The following is a 17,092-nucleotide window of genomic DNA, read 5'->3' as shown; positions in this document are numbered from 1 at the left end:
TTTATTTTAGTTCATGATATAACGTACCAAAGCATCGTCATTTAGATCAGGGAATACAAGTGACCACCTCATGTCCACCACATAACTCACCACTAAAGGAAGCTCTTCAGAACTAAATCAGTGACTCTGAAAAAGGAGAGTGATGCATACCCCACCATACTGAAGGTCAATGATCAGCCATATCATCTTTGTATTATCAAAACCAGAGAGATATAGTTCAAATCTACCGCCTGGGTTCACTCAAGTTCTTTCCCTCAAAAAATTCACCCAACATTCGTTCAAGATCGTCTGCCGAGTACTTGATGTACCTTTGAGGGTTCCTTCCATTCTCGACGAGAGGCCTGTGACACATCAAGAACCACATGTAAACAAGAAGGTATGATGCAATGTCAATGTTAGAGATTCAATGGAAGAATCAATGCATTTTACTTAGTTTTGGCATCAATACCTTGGGGTTATCTGTAGCTCTTACAAAGAGCTTTTCTAACATGTTAAATATGAGTATTTTAATAATGTTAGGAATCACAATATTCATGCGCATCACTGTCACTTCCTCATTAATAAAATCTTCAACATCGATCTTATTGTTGATTTTGTGATAAACACATCGTGAAAGATGCAGCACAGACAACCACATATGCTTGCATGGATGTTAAATTTCAAAAAGACTGCAAATTTCACCATGATGTGAGAAAACGCACCCGTAACGTCTTACAAAAGATCTGTAGGCAGGCAACAAGACTTCTGCAACTGCAAGTCTCAGAGACTCGCACAACTCGGTGTCAGGTACTGTCCACTGAGATTGCTTTTGATGAAGTTCCTCAAATTGCGTATTGAATATCTTGACCCTGTTAACATAACACGGTTTTCCTATTAGTTCAAATAGTATGGACAAAAATACTGTAATGGAACTTCCACAAGGATGTAACTTCTCATTGACCTATCCTTGACCAATGCTCTTGAAACTCCACTACTATTTCCTCCATCAACACCCACCGAACTTCCACCCCCGGATGAGGCTAGGCCTGGAATGGAGAGGCACTGAAGAATCTACAAATGAAGAAAGCACCCACAGTAAGCAAGGAAAACCCCCGTTCCTATATCCACATAAAATAATGTTTCTAAAAACAGATCCAGAAACGTCAGCCAAAGCTACATATTGGTAAATGCTGCAGATCATGTGGTTTGGTTCAATAGTGTAGAACACGACCTTTGCCCACGCATTCCTTTTGTATTGATTTGCATGCTGCTGCACAATCCTCCTGTGTCTTTGCACCCAATCATCCCCTAACAAATCCTTGGCTTCTGACCTGAAGACAAAAGCCAACAAACACCAGCATGCACACGCAAGAAAGGCTTGAAAATCTATAAAAGAACTCTAATAAGATGAATATACATGACATACCTGCGTACAGATCGGACCATATAGTGAATATTATTCATGAGAAACAAGTGGGTCAAAGCAGGATCTTTATACTGCTTAGATTTTCCATCCAAATTGTTTTGAAGAGCCTGCATTATTCTCGTTGTTACAGATGCCAACTGTGTTCCGTCTTTGTTGTCAAATTCTTGAAAAAGCTGCTTCAAGGTTGACTGGTAGCTGTAAAAATGTTGTGCAAAATCTTCAAGTCAATCATGAGATAACTGTAGTGTTAAATCAGCCAAAAGAGTAAACTGCAATTAAAGAGTAAAGAAATACTGAGAAAACAAACAAATCTCAGAAAGACAACACATTTATATAACTTTTGACATACAGTATTAAGATCAAATCTGATTAATATGTGCCAATGCTATATGTGTGGATTCTTTGATGGTTAATTGATAAAAACTCAGTTCCTCCAGGTTGATAAGTCATAAGTCATCAATGTACAACATACAAGTACAAGAGAGAGAGGAGAAACAGAGGTACATGATTTGGTCTAATGCCATGAAAGCCAATGATGTGATCATATGCCATGAAAACTCAAGAGGCTTGACAATTTAGTTAAAAATAATTTATAACACAATTGCTACTTCCACAGAAATCACAATTAACATCATGTACGACATGTATCTTTTTTATAATAGGTCATGAACAATTTTATTATGAAAAGGCATAGCAGAAGTACACATGTACCACATATATCTTTCAATAGCTCGATCATCAACAACTAAAACATACAATTTATGAAACTCTAGTTTATTCTGCTCCAGGGTTAGCTGAACTTACTCAAACAAGAACTTTACATAGTTAATTACATAACTTGTCAAAGGATGGACAGTTCCATCCGATACAGCAGTTTTAGTTGCATCCTTTTCAACTGCTTCTTCAAAATCCCCAAAAGTCTCCTGAGCTGTCTGTGCAAGCCGTTTTGTCAAACCAAAGGCGGCTTCTCTTGTTTCACTGCAAGCTTTACCTTGGAATTTCATTTCAATCTGTGAATAAATTTAGTTCTTCACTTAATAAGGTAGCACCATTGAGATATGAATTAGTTGAAAGGGAGATATGAATTAGTTGAAAGGGTAAGTCATAATTAGCATAAGAACCTACTAAAACAGAGATTTGTGAAAGATTCATATACATCGCCAAAGACTAAATCAAGCTGAGAATGTGGCTACCCAAAAAATTAATCTTCTATCATCAATTTAATAATAATAAACATAATTATAATTGCCATAATTTTACACTATCAATATGCACTTCATTATAAGCAGATCCTTTGAATATGTTTCCATCGTATAGACGTCGACAGATTGGAAGGAAAGGCCGGAGAGAAGGGGGGGGGGGGGGGGGTGTTACATCATTAGTAACCTAATGATATATGGCGACTTATTTTTTAACAACGGGGAAAAAGGACCAAGAAGATCCCTCAAAGTTTCAGACTGCCACTTAAATCAAAATGAAAGCCTAGACCATGCCATTGTGGATGACTAGTGCTAACTTTTTTTGCTCGGTAAAGAGTAGCACTAATGATACCTCAGACTGAAGCTCCCGCATTATTTCATACATGTCCAAAAGCACAAACAACTTCTCTGGGGATCTCTTGCTTCTTGCAATCGCATCACCAAAACTAAGTAGTACCGAAACACTACTTGAAGTAACCACAGAATAACACTGATCTGTAAGAGAATCAAAGCCTTCAAATATTTGCTCACAAACTATCCTCTCTCCAGCAAAGAGCAGTTTGACCTGTTCAAGCATTATCATAAATTCAGGACAAGAGATGTGAAAAATTGACTCAAATTCCTGACAAATACTTACAGCAATACGCATGAAGTGAATCCAGTTCCCAATTTTGGCCTCTAAAACTTCCCATTGCATCTTCTGAACATCATCTTTGTTAAGCTTTTCCACTCCCAATTTTTCAAGACTTTCTTCCAAAACTGAAGAACGGGTATCCCTAAACCAAATAAAATTGTACAATCTTTGTCAAACATCTTGATATTTAAACTCCAAAAAGTTATATACATGCACATACTTATATGTTATGTATTTATGCTGTTTATATACATGTATATAAGTAAATGTCTGCATAAACAGGTATGTATCCTGAGATGCATATGATAATTGACCAGATCAATGAGAGAATGACAATGCACATACTATTTTTAATCATATATACATAATTTCCACCAAATAATCCAAATGCATTAGAAGAAGATCCTAACATCGGCCCCAAAAACTTGTTGGCTAGCTTTAATATTAATGACATACTTACTTACCGGACAACATATGGTGCAATTTTTTTTTTTTTCCTTTATTGGATTTCATATTATTTTATTAGCACTGATCAAAAAAAAAAATTATTTTATTAGCTAGTTTCTGAACATGAAGGTCGATACTTAAGAAGCTTTGAGGAGATACCAAAGACAGGTAGAACGGATAATGTGGTTTCTTAACATGCCTTGAAGCTTTCCAATTCAATCCCACTAAAATTTTTTTATCCTTTCCTGAAAGATTATGTGGTACCATGTACCTTCATAAATTCTGCAATGCATTACTGGTGCACCACACACCAGGTTATTGACAGGGGAGTGTTTGGTTCATATTAATTAATTTTGAATTACAGCTTAAGAATATTAAACACATGTCACATAATAGTGAAAACACAAAGAGTGGGTTATTTAAGGGGTACAAAGGCTGCAATGTATGCAACCTAGGCATCAAGAAAAAAAATATATTGCTATATCTCTTCTCATGAAGACAGTGTGACGAGATGACTGCACAAAGAAAGACAAGGAATGCATAATACCTGTGGGCTGGAGTTGGATATATCTCTTCACATGAAGACAGTGTATGAGATAATTTTACAAAGAAAGAAAAGTGATGCATAACACCCGTGGGCTAGAGCTGGAACTTCTTACCTATAAACTTCGAGCACCTTATGTTGGTGGCCAGCTTGAACCATCTGCTTAGCTAAATCATGCAGCAGTGGCAGGATCCGTGGGGGTATAAGGGTTGGAGGAGTGTATACAGCATCTTCTAAGTTACTCCTCCGGTGTTCAGAATGGTTATTGGAAGGATTCCTGTCACTAGTGTCACGCTGATGCCCGGGAGATTCTGAAGATGGTCTTAATGAGTTTGGTAGGCCGTCGAAAAGACGATCAGGCTCCACAGGTTTGCTGAAATTTCCAAAACCACCCGAAAAATAATAGAAGTAAATAATATAGCTCGAGGTTAAAGCTCGCCCAAATAACCTGCATCAGTTATTGATGACACAAACAGGTATCCTATGCCAAGATCATTGTTAGCAAATACATATTTTCAATCAAAAACAATTTTTTTTTACAACCATTTATACACAGATTGGGCAATTACAAACTCAGAATACACCCAAGGAAGTGCAAAAAGCTTGGGGGGAGGGGGAGGATAAGTCATTGACAGAATGAACAATTCGTAATTTGGTAAGTAGACAATATGCACTCCAACTCAATTGTTGCTTACTGACCTTCAAAAACATATTTTTATCCATAGAAGTAATGCCAGTAATAGACACCATAAAAGAACAACAAATGTTATTAAAAACCATACTCCACATATGCATTCAATAACCTAGAAATAATAATGATGATGCCCTAGAGATGATTCATGTTAGCTGCAAAATTAAAATGGAACAATCAATAGTGAGCATCCTTTAAAACTTAAAAATTAAAATTCAGATCATAGATGTCACTGTCAAGGACATTGCCTCTCCCTATTATCAATAAATTTTGTTTACTGATAAAAAAAAATCTCACTATCAGGGAGAAGAATTAATAAGTTTTTTTTTTTTTATGAGTAGAACTGGAAATGTTAAATTATCTGACAGTGACATCAAGGCATCAGTTTGTAATAGGAGAAAAACAATTTTCTTTTGATCGGCAGATGATAGGAGAAAAATAATATACAATATCCTGGAAGAAGAATTAAGTGCGCATGCAAAAGCATCAATGAAAATGAAAATAAGAACCTGTAAGATGATAGTAGCTGCTTGAACTCATCTTCTAGCCTTGCAATAGCCTTAGCAAGTAGACTGTTTGCATTGTTGAGTACTTCATCATTACTTTTAAAGCCTTTTTTGCTGCTAAAAAATTGAATGTTGCCTCTTAGTTGATCGATTGCTTCTAGATAACCCTCCAAGTCCTCATGTGGCCCTCTAAGTATTTTCCTCTCTGCCTATTTATTTACATGATAATTATATCAACAGCCATAAACATAAAAAGTACAATACAAGGAAACGTTTATGCATATACCTCTAATTAGCACCTTTAATATAAATCCATTTCATTACCAGCCCCAAGTTATCAAAATAGAATTTCCAGAGAAGATAAAACAATGCCAAAGAGCAAGCCTGCATGGCAGCAGAGTCTGAAAACCTGATAAACTCGTAGCAGCATCAAAGTGATGTTGACTGTACCCAACCCTAGTTGCCAATCTCTGAATCTCATCATCCCCCAATTTTCCTTCACTCTCTCCACGAAAAATCCAATATTTCTAGATGAAAAAGACCTTGCTTGGAGGTGGACATTTCTCCGGCAATCCCTCTATCAATCTCAACTACCGGTAACTTCACATTCTCACTTTCAAGCCAACAAACCATTGGACCTCACTGAGTGGCAAGGGCCGGTTAGTAGGCCTCCGTTTTCAAATTGGTGATTTCCTAAAAATGGAAAATTCGGTGGGTGGGCATTTCAACCGCACTTAGAAGTTAGAACAGCCTTAAGAGGAGATATTTATGAGAGATCTCATTACTGGGGGAAAAAATTAGAAGGGGGAAAAAAAAAAACATTTCGATCAATTTGTTCTTAAATTGGTGACCGCGGCCTAAATGAAATCGAACTTCAAGTTAGCAAACCCTCAAACTAAATTTAGAGCGAGGAAAGGATAAAGAAAAATAAAACATTCTGGATAACAAATAACAGGAAGAGTAGGCAAACAAGCACGTAAAATATAGACAATATGAGAAACCAACCTGACTAGAAAGGTCGAAATGGGCCAGTAAAACCTCAGCAGCCTTCAAAGTCTTGTCGATATTCTCGTTAGCTTTCCTAATAGAATGCGTTCTAATCTGTAAACACAAAATATTTCCAAAAACAGAACAGTTAGGAGACAGACTCACAAAATGGCTCTAAGTGTAACATCGTGATCTGTATTTGATAACCGAGAAAAACGGAGAAGAATGAAAGAAAACAAAATCACGGGTCTTGCGCATTCTTTACTCGGGTTTCCAAAGTAGAAGGGAAGTGAAAATGGTCGGATCCAACCGCATATAAGGGCAGTTCTTTTGTTTGTAATATTTTGTGGGTCGTTTCCTCGAGTAAATTTCCCGGAAAACAAACGTTAAGTATGAGGATGAGGTGAGAGAGAAGTAGTGGACCTGAGTGGGACGCATGGCGGTCTCGAGGGCGGAGAGGCGGTGATCAAAGGAGCCGAGGATGGAGACAACTTTATCGGTGATGGTCTGGCTCTTTTGCATCGACTCTCTCATCAAAGCGGCTCTCTCGCTCAGAGAATCCGTGCCTACAACAGCCACCCCCATTTTCATCTTCGTCAGTTCTTCTTTCTCTCCTTAGCTCTGCTGCGTTACTTTATGACATTTCTTCGGCAGATACTTCGATGTTACGTGTTTCATTCGACCGGGTGTACTATTTTCCTCGATTCAGGTCTCTCTCTTGACAAAGTTGGTCCAGTGTCGTCCGCTCGTACGACTAGTCTCATCTCATCTTTACTTGGCATTTGCACTGTAGTTTTTATTTTATTTTATTAATATTAGATACAGTCTCGATGTTTAAGGATTGCTTTCGAATTTACTTTCAATTGAGTTAAAATAATTTTAAACTGAATCTAATATTTAAATATTTAATTTTTAAATTATTAAATTTATCTCAAATCAAATTTATCGTGTGATTTATAATTTTTTTAATTTATAATATATTTATATGCGAGACTTATAATTTTTTTTAATTTTTTATAAATATATTTAAACTCATCTTAACATCTAAATATATTTAAACTTATTTTAGATGAGCTCTACAACTCAATCATTCCAATTCATTATTATTCATAAAAAAACTCAAACAACTCAACATCCAAAAATAAATATAAAATAAATAAAATCAATCATTAAAATAATAATTTTATCATGTAAATAAATAATATTACTTTTGAAAAAAAAAAGCGTACAGAATAATTGAAAATAACTTTTATATATAAATATAGACATGATCATAATACTATGAGTAATACTACTTATCATCGCTCTTTCATCATCTTTGATCCTATGATGTGGTATTAGGTGATTAAAAATTATTTATTACATTTTACTTATAAATCTATCATCTAATATTATATCATGAGATGATGAGAAGATGATAAGAATTAAGATAATGAATAAATTTTTTCTAATATTATATTATCTCTTAGTATTTAGGCGAAGGAAGTAGTAGCACTTTCTCAACTCAAATTTAAACCAAAACTTAAATTCCAATCTTAGTAAGAAATTAAATAAATTTACTAATAATTTAAAGTGAATTTCAGTTTTAAATATAAAATCTAGTAGATGTCAAACTATTTATATATTCAAAAACTATTGGGCAACCACTTTATGTTGTATTTGCAGTGTATTTATTGTGGTGATAAGGTTTGGGCCACTTCATGTGAAGAATAGATTTTAAAAAAATACATCATTTTCTCATATTAATACTTTATTTGCAATCCCTTTTTTTTTTTTTTTTTTATCAATTTTGATGATTATTTTAAAGTATTGAAAATTATAATTTTTCACTTTTTCCTTTGAAAAGATTATTCTAAAAAAAGCAACATAATTGTAGTAAAAAAGATAAAGTGACTCGCCCATGGTTTTTTCCTTTATTTTGTTAATCTTTTCATTTTAGAAAAAGGGTATTTGCATCAACTTTTTTATGGAGAGGTATTTGGGGGTATAATCCTCTCCCAAAAAAACCTTCTTGTTTATTTATAACCCACCTATTGGCAACTGCATCTACTTGAGATTGGTCGTGCTACTATGCCGTCCAATTTTTACCATTGGGTTTGACTGCTAGTTAATTCTGTTTTTTTTAATATTTTAAAAATTAAAAAAAAAAAAACATACACACAAATTCATTAGCGATAACATTTTTAAACATCTAAAAAAATAAATAAAATGCACAAGCGGTCAAACCCATGAACAAATCTAGGAGGTATACTAGCAATTTCCAATTGAGATTAATAGATGTTTAGATGCTGAGAAGTGAGAAAAGTTTGAAAAAAATTTTAAAACAAAGTTTGAGATGAGATTTTATGAATTTTTGTGCAAGTTGATGATCCCACAAAGCTAAAACCCCATTTAGAACTTTGATTGAAATGAGAACAGTTTAATTTTAAGTCAAGTCTAACATCTAAACACTCAACTCTCAAATTACTAAACTCATCTCAACTCAAAATCTATTTATACGTGAGATCCACAACCTTTTTCAACACACCTCTTTATACAAGGTATCCACAACCTTTTTCAACTTCTTATAAATACATCTAAACTCATCTTGACATTCAAATACATATAAACTCATTTTAGGTAGGCCTCATTAAACTCACTCCATTATCTCAACTCATTACTATTCACAAAAAGCTGAACTTATTTCAAATCAACTCAATATCCAAACCGGCTAAAACATCTCTACTGTTGGCTTTAGACTTTAGAAAATGTACTGATCAACGGCCTACTCCCACCTAGCCCAAGTCGGTTGCCCATCCCACCCAAAATACCATTTTTTTCATCCAAGAAAAACCATCGGAAATTAGCCTCATATCTTGCCAAAAAAAACACAACCACATTTCATCAAAATCGATTAAATATACGCAGGTTGTGGGAAGGCTAGAAGGGGCCTGGTCAAGTGCCATTTTAGAGGCGTGCATGCATGCGTGCATGGGCAGGAATTAGTTTATGCATACCTGCCTTGATCATCTGCAACAACAACGACAGTAACACCAACAGTAAATTTAGGCGTTAAAAGAGCTCGAGAAATAGTAATATCGATTTATCTCTTTCTTTTATTTTATTTTGCTGCAAATGGGGGATCCATTTTTCTGAAACAAGGTCAATCTCCTTTTTCAATTTGTTATTTGAAGATAATTAGCTAGTATGTCCACTCTTGGGGCAAACCAATCTCGTTTGAAATTTGAGACTCCTCTTTCTCTTCCAAACTTCCCTTTATTTCGTCCACGCTTTTCTTTCGATTGCCTTGCCCTTTCTTCCCACCTAAAAGGACATGATAACATTAGTAATATCGAATAAACCCCGTACTTACATTAAGAATAACGTTAGAAAAAGTTTTGACGTATGCAACTTCTGTGCATTATCTTTAAAAAAAATTATTGAGATCTACTTTTAAAAATATAATTCTTTTACGCGTACCACATATTTATCTATTATTTTCAAAAGGAATGTGTTATGCTTATAAATTATAAGATTGTAAATATAATTTCTCTTACATTAAGAACTAATGATATTCATTTATGAAAAATACTCTAGTCACAAAAGAATAACATAAAAGTAATTTTACATACTGATGTGATTTGATGTGATTCGTCAGATTGTAAAATTATTTTTATTATAAAGTAAATCTAACATATAAGATAAAATCAAATCGGTTTGTGATATTCTTTTGTGTATGTAGCAGTATTGTTCATTTATTGTTAAAAAAAATTATATTCATTTATAAAGCATCCATATATATATTATTATTTCTGTCATTCTAGTTGCAGAGCAATCTAAGTTTGCAACATCTCCAAGAGCTGATGCATGCATGATGATCAGATTAATGAATTAAACTTACTCTTGTTCGTTTTGCCACTGGTTAGATAGGCATGATGGTGATTAAGGAAAACCCCAGTGTTCATAGTCTGTTCAGGTTCCTCAGACGCATCTGTGGAACGGGGTAAAAAGACACCAGTTCCTCCAGATTTTCCTGCAAAGCTCTTCACTTCGTTTCTGCTGACGCGCAACGATCCTCGTCGAGATTTTTGCTTCCCGGCTTTCTCAAAATCCTATTGTAAGACAACTGTGTGAGTATTTTATTTTTTTTTCCTAAATCAGTGCAGAGATCACACTCATGGCGGATTTTACATGCCATGCCTATACATGGACTTGAAAAGACCCGTCAGGGGCGTGACCTTCGCAACAACTTGCAAGTATAATTTTGCTCCGGAAGATAATTAGGCAACTGGGAAATGAGTTACAATGAATTATTCACCTGAGGTTGAGACGGTGGGATCGGATTATAGAGGAGAATACGTCCAGGAAACAATGAATAGCCACCGACGACCCTAGAGGCGCCATGGTCAAAAGCAGGTACTGCACGAGCAGCTGCACCATTGCCATTTGGCTTAGAACCAGGGAAACTGCAGCAAGCGTGCTGTTTTATCTGGAAAAATCAGAAACGAAGGTCCAGTTCACATGGATGTTACTTCACATGCATCATTAATTATGGCTCCTGACCCATGAGGGAAGTAAAAACACCAAGCAAGAAACAGATGCAAACCATCGCAAATCGTTGGAATTATAGTTCGAATGAAATTTTTAAAATTGAAAACAAAAATCTGCGTAGCCAATTAATCAAACGGTTTGAGGGCGAACTGAACAACTGAATTGGAAAACAGAGCAGAAAGGAAGAAATGCAAGACCTGAAATTTAGACACAGCTTCTGACAAAGATCTTGCAGCAGCAGAACTTTTGCGCTGAATTGCAACGTGATCGAGAGCAGCATTCTTGACAAAAGCTTGGTGGGAGTTGCTTCTTGCGGGCTTGATGGTTGCAGAAACGATTTCATGGAAAACATCAGAGGGTAGCCAGAGTTCTCCATCCTCAGGGTTTGGAGGGAAGTCTGCCATGGTTCCCATTTCAACATGGGAGAGGAAAGCAAGGCCAAGAAAGCCAAGAGGTTTAGGACCCCACAACTCTATATATAAATAATTAATACAGCCGTAACCGTCAAGGCTCTGTAATGAGTAGAGACACAGATGATTCCCTGTTATTCAATAGCTTTTTTTTAGTTCAATTATTACTTTTTAAATAGTCATAAAAGAGTTTTTAATTAAAAATTTATTATTTTTACTATAAACTAATTTATGAAACCAAAGACTGTTCAGGGGTTTTAAACATGAAGTTTAACTCAAGCAAGTGATTTTGGGTAGTATGCATGGGAATTGTTCCCGCTAATTAGTGAGAAAGTAGTCAATTTTATAAAATAAATCATCTGTATAAGTTTCAAATATATAAATCTCGTATTGAGTTTTTGTAAAAACAAGTACTTCATTATAAAAAAATTGTAAAAGAATGACTTTATTCTAGTGGAGCTCGCATTTAATTTAAATGGGAGACCTATCCTTATTTGACTATTTGAATACTTAATTTTTATTTATTTTGAGATAAATGATAATTTTACGTAATTAATAATCGGGTTATTAATATATAGAGTTAGAGCTAGTGAGAATAGGAAAGTAATAAATAAATGAGTGATTATTTAATATATCATCCGTTACGTTTGTTATGCGCGCATGTGTCATGTAACGCATATGTGACACATGTGATACATGTACTTGAAATAATTAGGCTTGGTTTGAATAGTAGAATCATATGAACTTATCTAATTATTATAATTTTTTTAAATTTTTAAATAAATATAATAAATAATTTAATTTTTTTAAATCTCAAAATAAAAATAATATTCTAATAATATTTTATTCGACTTTCAATTTTCATCTCATCTTGTCTAATCCCAACTTACTATCCAAACCAGACGTTAATGATTTCACATGTATTAAATGACACAACCATAGATATACAAGTTTACAGCTAGTGATTATTTATTTAACTTATCTATTATAGTCCCTTTTTTTTCATTTAAAAGAAAATTATTATTAAATTTTTGTCCGAATTTAAATTTTTCAAGTGAAAAATACACCTTTCATAATAAATGAGTTTTAATCCTTTAATAGTCCAAATGGCCCAGTTAATATAATATATGTATATATATAATTCTCGAGAAATGATATTTTTAATTATAGATGTGCAAGTTTCAGAACGTTCTCTTTAAAAAATAATAGATAAATCTTAGATCTATATAAAAAAATATTTTTTTTCAAAATAAGTATGCAAGATTTGGAGGCTAGAGCTATTGGTAACTCTCTGTCCAAACGACAACTTGAGAGCATCAAGTTGCGATAATTAATGGTAAATGATACATTTATGTCTTATTTATTATTACATTATTATTTAATTTTTTTATTTAAATCTAGATTAAAAATTTTATAATATGATATTTTTGCATAATTTATAAAAAAAATAAATTTAATCGTGTAACGTAATCACGGAAGTTAATTCAAAATAAATTTAACTTTATAAAAATCAACATTCATTTGTTTTTATTTGATTGAATTTTTTTTTTTTTCTAAATTATGTAAGATGATTACGTTCTGAAATTTTTAATTCTAATTCAAAAGAGCAAAGAAACAAAATAACTGAACAGTAAAAAACGAGGTGAGGGCATCATTAACCTTCACAATATCTTAAAGAGAGTTTGATTCGATGCATTTATGCCATTGTGCCAAAAGGTGTAGCAACCGCCACGTCGCGCCACATGAAGCCATGAGACCTCCTCTTTCGTTGGCCGGTGCTTCGTCTTCTGCTTCCTTTTCCTCGTGAAAGCTTCATTCTCTCATTGTTTTCTTAATCAGATTACGGCCTATTTGGCTGCAAAAGAATCCCCAGAGTCCGCCATGGACAAACTCTCACAAGGTAAGTTAAGAGTAACGGTCAGTTTTTCTTCTTATTTCTTTAAGCTTTTTTAAATCAGCTCGTTTCTGCTTCGATCAAGATTTTGGGTTTGTCGTGGTACGAAACATGCTGGTTTTTTGCTTGTAAATATGATTCTGACTGTTCATATGTTTTGGGGGTATGTGTGACTGAGAAGCCAAAAGGGATCAGTTGAGGGATTTGGGTTGCAAGGAATCAGGTGAATTTAGTCCCAGAAAACTCGATTCCAATGACAGTAAGAAAAGCTACTCTAACAACGACGTCATCCCTCATATTCTAAACCTGTAAGTCTCTCTCTCTCTCTCTCTCTGAGATATGCACAGGGACACATTTAGAAACATGATAGCAAGACCACACCAAAATAAACCACCACCACTTTCTGGCAATGAATATAGTCCTAAATACAGCTTTTGAGTGGAACTGTAAAAGAACAACCGACTGTTACGGACGTTATATGGACTATTGGAGGAGCAACTCATGAAGTCCCAAAGGACGTTATGTTGCTAACACTTAAGTGTGTGCTGTGCATCTATGGAAGTTTTAGGGGTATACAAGGATAAACTGAAGAACGCATTTTCAAATGCCAAGGTGTTTACATTTCATAGATTCCCATGCCTCGATGTTGATAAGTAATTCTTATTTGCTTCAAAATTCATTACTTATAATTGCACAGTTCTCATCCGAGTTTTGTGAGTGATTGTTTCAGATATGGATCTTGTGCAACACCTCGTGACTTTGAAATTTATGCTCCAGATGCTTCTTTTGAAGATCCGCTCATGTGTGCTAAAGGGTAGGTATTGTTTTTTTATATTTCCTATTCTATATTGAAGACAAATATGAGCTTGGTGATATATGCCCAACACTTTGCCATTGAGTGGATACTCTGCAAGCTGAAAAATTCACAAAATTATATTCCATGACAGTAAAGTTATATGGTGCCTTCAGGTTTTCGCCGTGTGGACCCTGTTACGTGTTAGAAAGTTTTCTCAAAGCCATGAAATGGTGATGGATGATAAGGATCCTTACTTATTTTTTGGGGATGCTTATTAACATTCATAAATAGATATAATCTTAGTGTTCCATCTGGTTTACCCGAAGTGTCTTAAATGTCTTTGCTGCTGGGTGGAACCCCATATCATTTTGTTAGAGATTTTGAAAGCTATATATTGTCGTTGTGCCTCTGTTCTCTTGGTTGTATCTCTAGTGTTGCAATCACAACCATATTCGTGATCCATTTTGGGACTCTATTTGTATACCTCCTATTTGGTTGGAGAAGCTACTGTTTGGTGAACTTCATCATTTCAGACTTCAGTCCATTAGCGAACTGTCTCTGCTGGAACTGAGAAAATGCTTCACTAGAAATATTCTTCATATTGTTTCAAATTCATATCTTCAAAAACCTGGATTCCAATCTAATAGCTAAATCTTTTTTTTTTTTTTTAAAGTGCATTCATTTCTCATTACAACACGAAGGCTTCTATTACCATGACAGTGAAAGCACTTTTCACTCTTTCACAATCTAGGGGACTTTACTTCAAAAAAGATCGTGTCCATACTAGTGGATTTATTGGGTCCACAACTTATTTCGTTTCTACATTTTAGAACTCTTAGTTTTCTATGATGTCTAAGGGATAAATGTTTTCAGGGACAAGCAAATCACTTTGAGTTTTAACTCTGTTTCCAGTCATTTTTTAATATCTTTCAATGGATTCATCAATTTCTTCTTATTCTTATCATAGTAGCCTGGTCTTTTTTCTTGGTATCTTTGATTTATTTGGTATTTACTTTTATGAAATACTGTCTTACATCATTTGTATTATTGATTGTTCAGGGTGCAGCAGATAAAATCAGCCTTCTATTCACTTTCTAAGGTTTTGTTTTATTTCTTTGTTGGTTATTAATTTGCTTCGCATCAAGCATCATGTATTGGAGGCTTATTTCAACGTAGTCACCAAGTGCAATTTTAGAAAGTTTTTCTGATAATTGAGGCAATTTTTCCGCAGGGAATTATAAAATTGTAGAGCATACTGTACCGATATACTAGTTTCATTTAAGCATACTGTTGTTTTCCTCTGGACTTCCATCTCATGGCCAAAAATGGAAGTGGCTCGCTGCCCTACAATCATGTCAATTATGTAAATGCAAAATGCAGGAACAATGATAGCTGAGATTATTTACAATTGTACTCGAAAGGCATTGCTAGTTTACAGAAGCTGCTGGTTCGATACAATGATAATAATACAATTGCATGAAATTGTTTGGTAATCCAAGCAGAGTAGAATTTGGAATGGTGCTCTGTAGAGACCCAATGCTTGCATATATATGCAAACATTTGCACTTTATTTGTGGTAAAAGAGGAATGTGGACTTATCAATATATAGATATGTATATATGAATGTGAAGTATATCTGAAAAATAGAGAATTGATCATCACTGATTGTACATGACTTCCTTTCCTTATACTGGAGAACATAACTTGTTCTAGTTAAAGTTTTAACTTGTTTAGATGTATTAGTGGTGAGATGTTTCTTAGAAGTTTACTTTGAATTGAATCTTATCTTGCTTTAAGTAGTTGATTTATTCTTCGGTATGGTCTACTTTTTTGACAGACTTGTCTATTCTTACCCATGTTTTACAGGTCTTTAGTGAATCAAAAATTGTGGAATATAGTGTTCAAGAAAATCTCATTTCACCAGGAAAGCGAGAGGTTTAAAACTTTGATTTACCATTCATCAAATGTTGTTTATTTTTTTTTTCTAGTTGAAAATATTCTGTTTGAGTACAGAGATTGGAATCTCTTTTCAAATCCAGATATTAATTGACAACAAGCAGCACTACAAGTTCTTGGGGAAAGACATAGATGTGATATCACTCATCAAGCTGAATTTAGCAGATGGAAAAGTGGTTCGCCATGAAGATTGGTATGCCCTAAATTTCTTCCTTGTTACCTTGGCTGTATTTTGGTATACACTATCCTTTATACCCAATTCTTTTCCCTGTTATTATTCTCTCTGATTGAGTGGTAAAATATGTGCTTTGAATGAATTTTCCCGTGTTATCCATTAACATCATATTTGCTTTGTAAATTCTCAATACAATTTAAGCTATTGTCCTTTTGATTTCTCAATAATGTTATTTATACTATTCATATTGGCCAAATGGTCATATGAGGTTCTGCATAATGTGTTTAGGTGGAACAAGAAGCCTCTTTTGAGCCGGGAGACAGCAAAACTACCACTCGTTGGCCAACTTGTCGAAACGGCTCGCAGGGGTTCAATGCTGGTAACACATGCAATGATGAGGTTTGGGAAGGATCCAACCGTGTAAACTATAGAAACCATCGATGGAAATTTGTTTTGCGACTGTTTATGGTCGCAGGTCTTAGTATTTGTTTCTTGCTTAGGGATTTCCACATTCTGATTGTTGTGTTATTCATTGTGCATGTTGTATGTTATAGACTAGGAAACTATGCAGGCTTTAGGCAAATTCAGTTGAGTTTTATCTGCTTGCTGGCAGAGTTGAACAGCCATGCACTGATCTTCACTTATTTGTGCCTGAAATTGAAACGACTATGTATAATAGATCTATAGTTACCCTTCATGAAGTTATATTTTGTGGTGGACATATTTCGCAGATCAGATGAGATGAGATAAGATGAGTTGAGATAAAAGTTGAAAGTTGAATAAAATATTGTTAGAATATATTTTTTTAATATTATTTTTATTTTAGGATTTGAAAAAGTTGAATTGTTTATTTTATTTTGTGTGAGAATTTGGAAAAATTGTAATGATTAAATGAGATGAGAATGGTTGTAAAAACAA

General features: G+C 34.3%; 3 protein-coding genes across 3 annotated transcripts; 1 reads left to right on the top strand and 2 right to left on the bottom strand.

Moving 5' to 3' along the window:
- Positions 1-78: 78 nt before the first annotated feature.
- Positions 79-7,142, bottom strand: LOC121241285 (exocyst complex component EXO70A1-like). The gene is made up of 12 exons (XM_041138989.1): positions 6,837-7,142; positions 6,432-6,527; positions 5,430-5,635; positions 4,345-4,602; positions 3,242-3,380; positions 2,957-3,169; positions 2,210-2,415; positions 1,406-1,600; positions 1,211-1,310; positions 941-1,050; positions 702-848; positions 79-341 (listed from the first exon to the last, which is right to left on the bottom strand). The coding sequence occupies exons 1-12, from the start codon at positions 7,002-7,004 to the stop codon at positions 224-226; spliced, it is 1,956 nt and encodes a 651-aa protein (XP_040994923.1). The 5' UTR covers positions 7,005-7,142; the 3' UTR covers positions 79-223.
- Positions 7,143-9,488: 2,346 nt separating this feature from the next.
- LOC121241286 lies at positions 9,489-11,464 on the bottom strand. Its single transcript, XM_041138990.1, has 4 exons — positions 11,141-11,464; positions 10,711-10,881; positions 10,294-10,504; positions 9,489-9,716 (listed from the first exon to the last, which is right to left on the bottom strand). Exons 1-4 carry the CDS (start codon positions 11,354-11,356, stop codon positions 9,595-9,597), a joined length of 720 nt encoding a protein of 239 aa, XP_040994924.1. The 5' UTR covers positions 11,357-11,464; the 3' UTR covers positions 9,489-9,594.
- A 1,581-nt stretch (positions 11,465-13,045) lies between these two features.
- Positions 13,046-16,889, top strand: LOC121241537. The gene is made up of 7 exons (XM_041139335.1): positions 13,046-13,253; positions 13,429-13,555; positions 13,978-14,061; positions 15,103-15,142; positions 15,910-15,978; positions 16,083-16,192; positions 16,463-16,889. Exons 1-7 carry the CDS (start codon positions 13,235-13,237, stop codon positions 16,596-16,598), a joined length of 585 nt encoding a protein of 194 aa, XP_040995269.1. The 5' UTR covers positions 13,046-13,234; the 3' UTR covers positions 16,599-16,889.
- Positions 16,890-17,092: the final 203 nt, after the last annotated feature.

Source organism: Juglans microcarpa x Juglans regia, chromosome 7S (assembly GCF_004785595.1).
Source record: "Juglans microcarpa x Juglans regia isolate MS1-56 chromosome 7S, Jm3101_v1.0, whole genome shotgun sequence".
In the NCBI taxonomy this organism is placed as follows: domain Eukaryota; kingdom Viridiplantae; phylum Streptophyta; class Magnoliopsida; order Fagales; family Juglandaceae; genus Juglans; species Juglans microcarpa x Juglans regia.
The sequence above is the reverse complement of the archived record's forward strand: the minus strand, read 5'-3'. Positions and strand labels throughout refer to the sequence as shown.

Excerpts from the sequence above, each read along its gene's own strand:
- LOC121241286 (XM_041138990.1), bottom strand. The coding sequence starts at position 11,356 with ATGGGAACCATGGCAGACTTCCCTCCAAACCCTGAGGATGGAGAACTC. Across the intron at positions 10,882-11,140 it reads AAGCTGTGTCTAAATTTCAG|ATAAAACAGCACGCTTGCTG; the intron begins GTCTTGCATTTC and ends TGATTTTTCCAG. Across the intron at positions 10,505-10,710 it reads TCCCACCGTCTCAACCTCAG|GATTTTGAGAAAGCCGGGAA; the intron begins GTGAATAATTCA and ends GTCTTACAATAG.
- LOC121241537 (XM_041139335.1), top strand. Across the intron at positions 13,556-13,977 it reads ATCCCTCATATTCTAAACCT|ATATGGATCTTGTGCAACAC; the intron begins GTAAGTCTCTCT and ends TGATTGTTTCAG. Across the intron at positions 15,143-15,909 it reads CCTTCTATTCACTTTCTAAG|GTCTTTAGTGAATCAAAAAT; the intron begins GTTTTGTTTTAT and ends CATGTTTTACAG.
- LOC121241285 (XM_041138989.1), bottom strand. The coding sequence starts at position 7,004 with ATGAAAATGGGGGTGGCTGTTGTAGGCACGGATTCTCTGAGCGAGAGA. Across the intron at positions 5,636-6,431 it reads ATTTCGACCTTTCTAGTCAG|GCAGAGAGGAAAATACTTAG; the intron begins GTTGGTTTCTCA and ends GTAAATAAATAG. Across the intron at positions 4,603-5,429 it reads CAGCTACTATCATCTTACAG|CAAACCTGTGGAGCCTGATC; the intron begins GTTCTTATTTTC and ends TGGAAATTTCAG.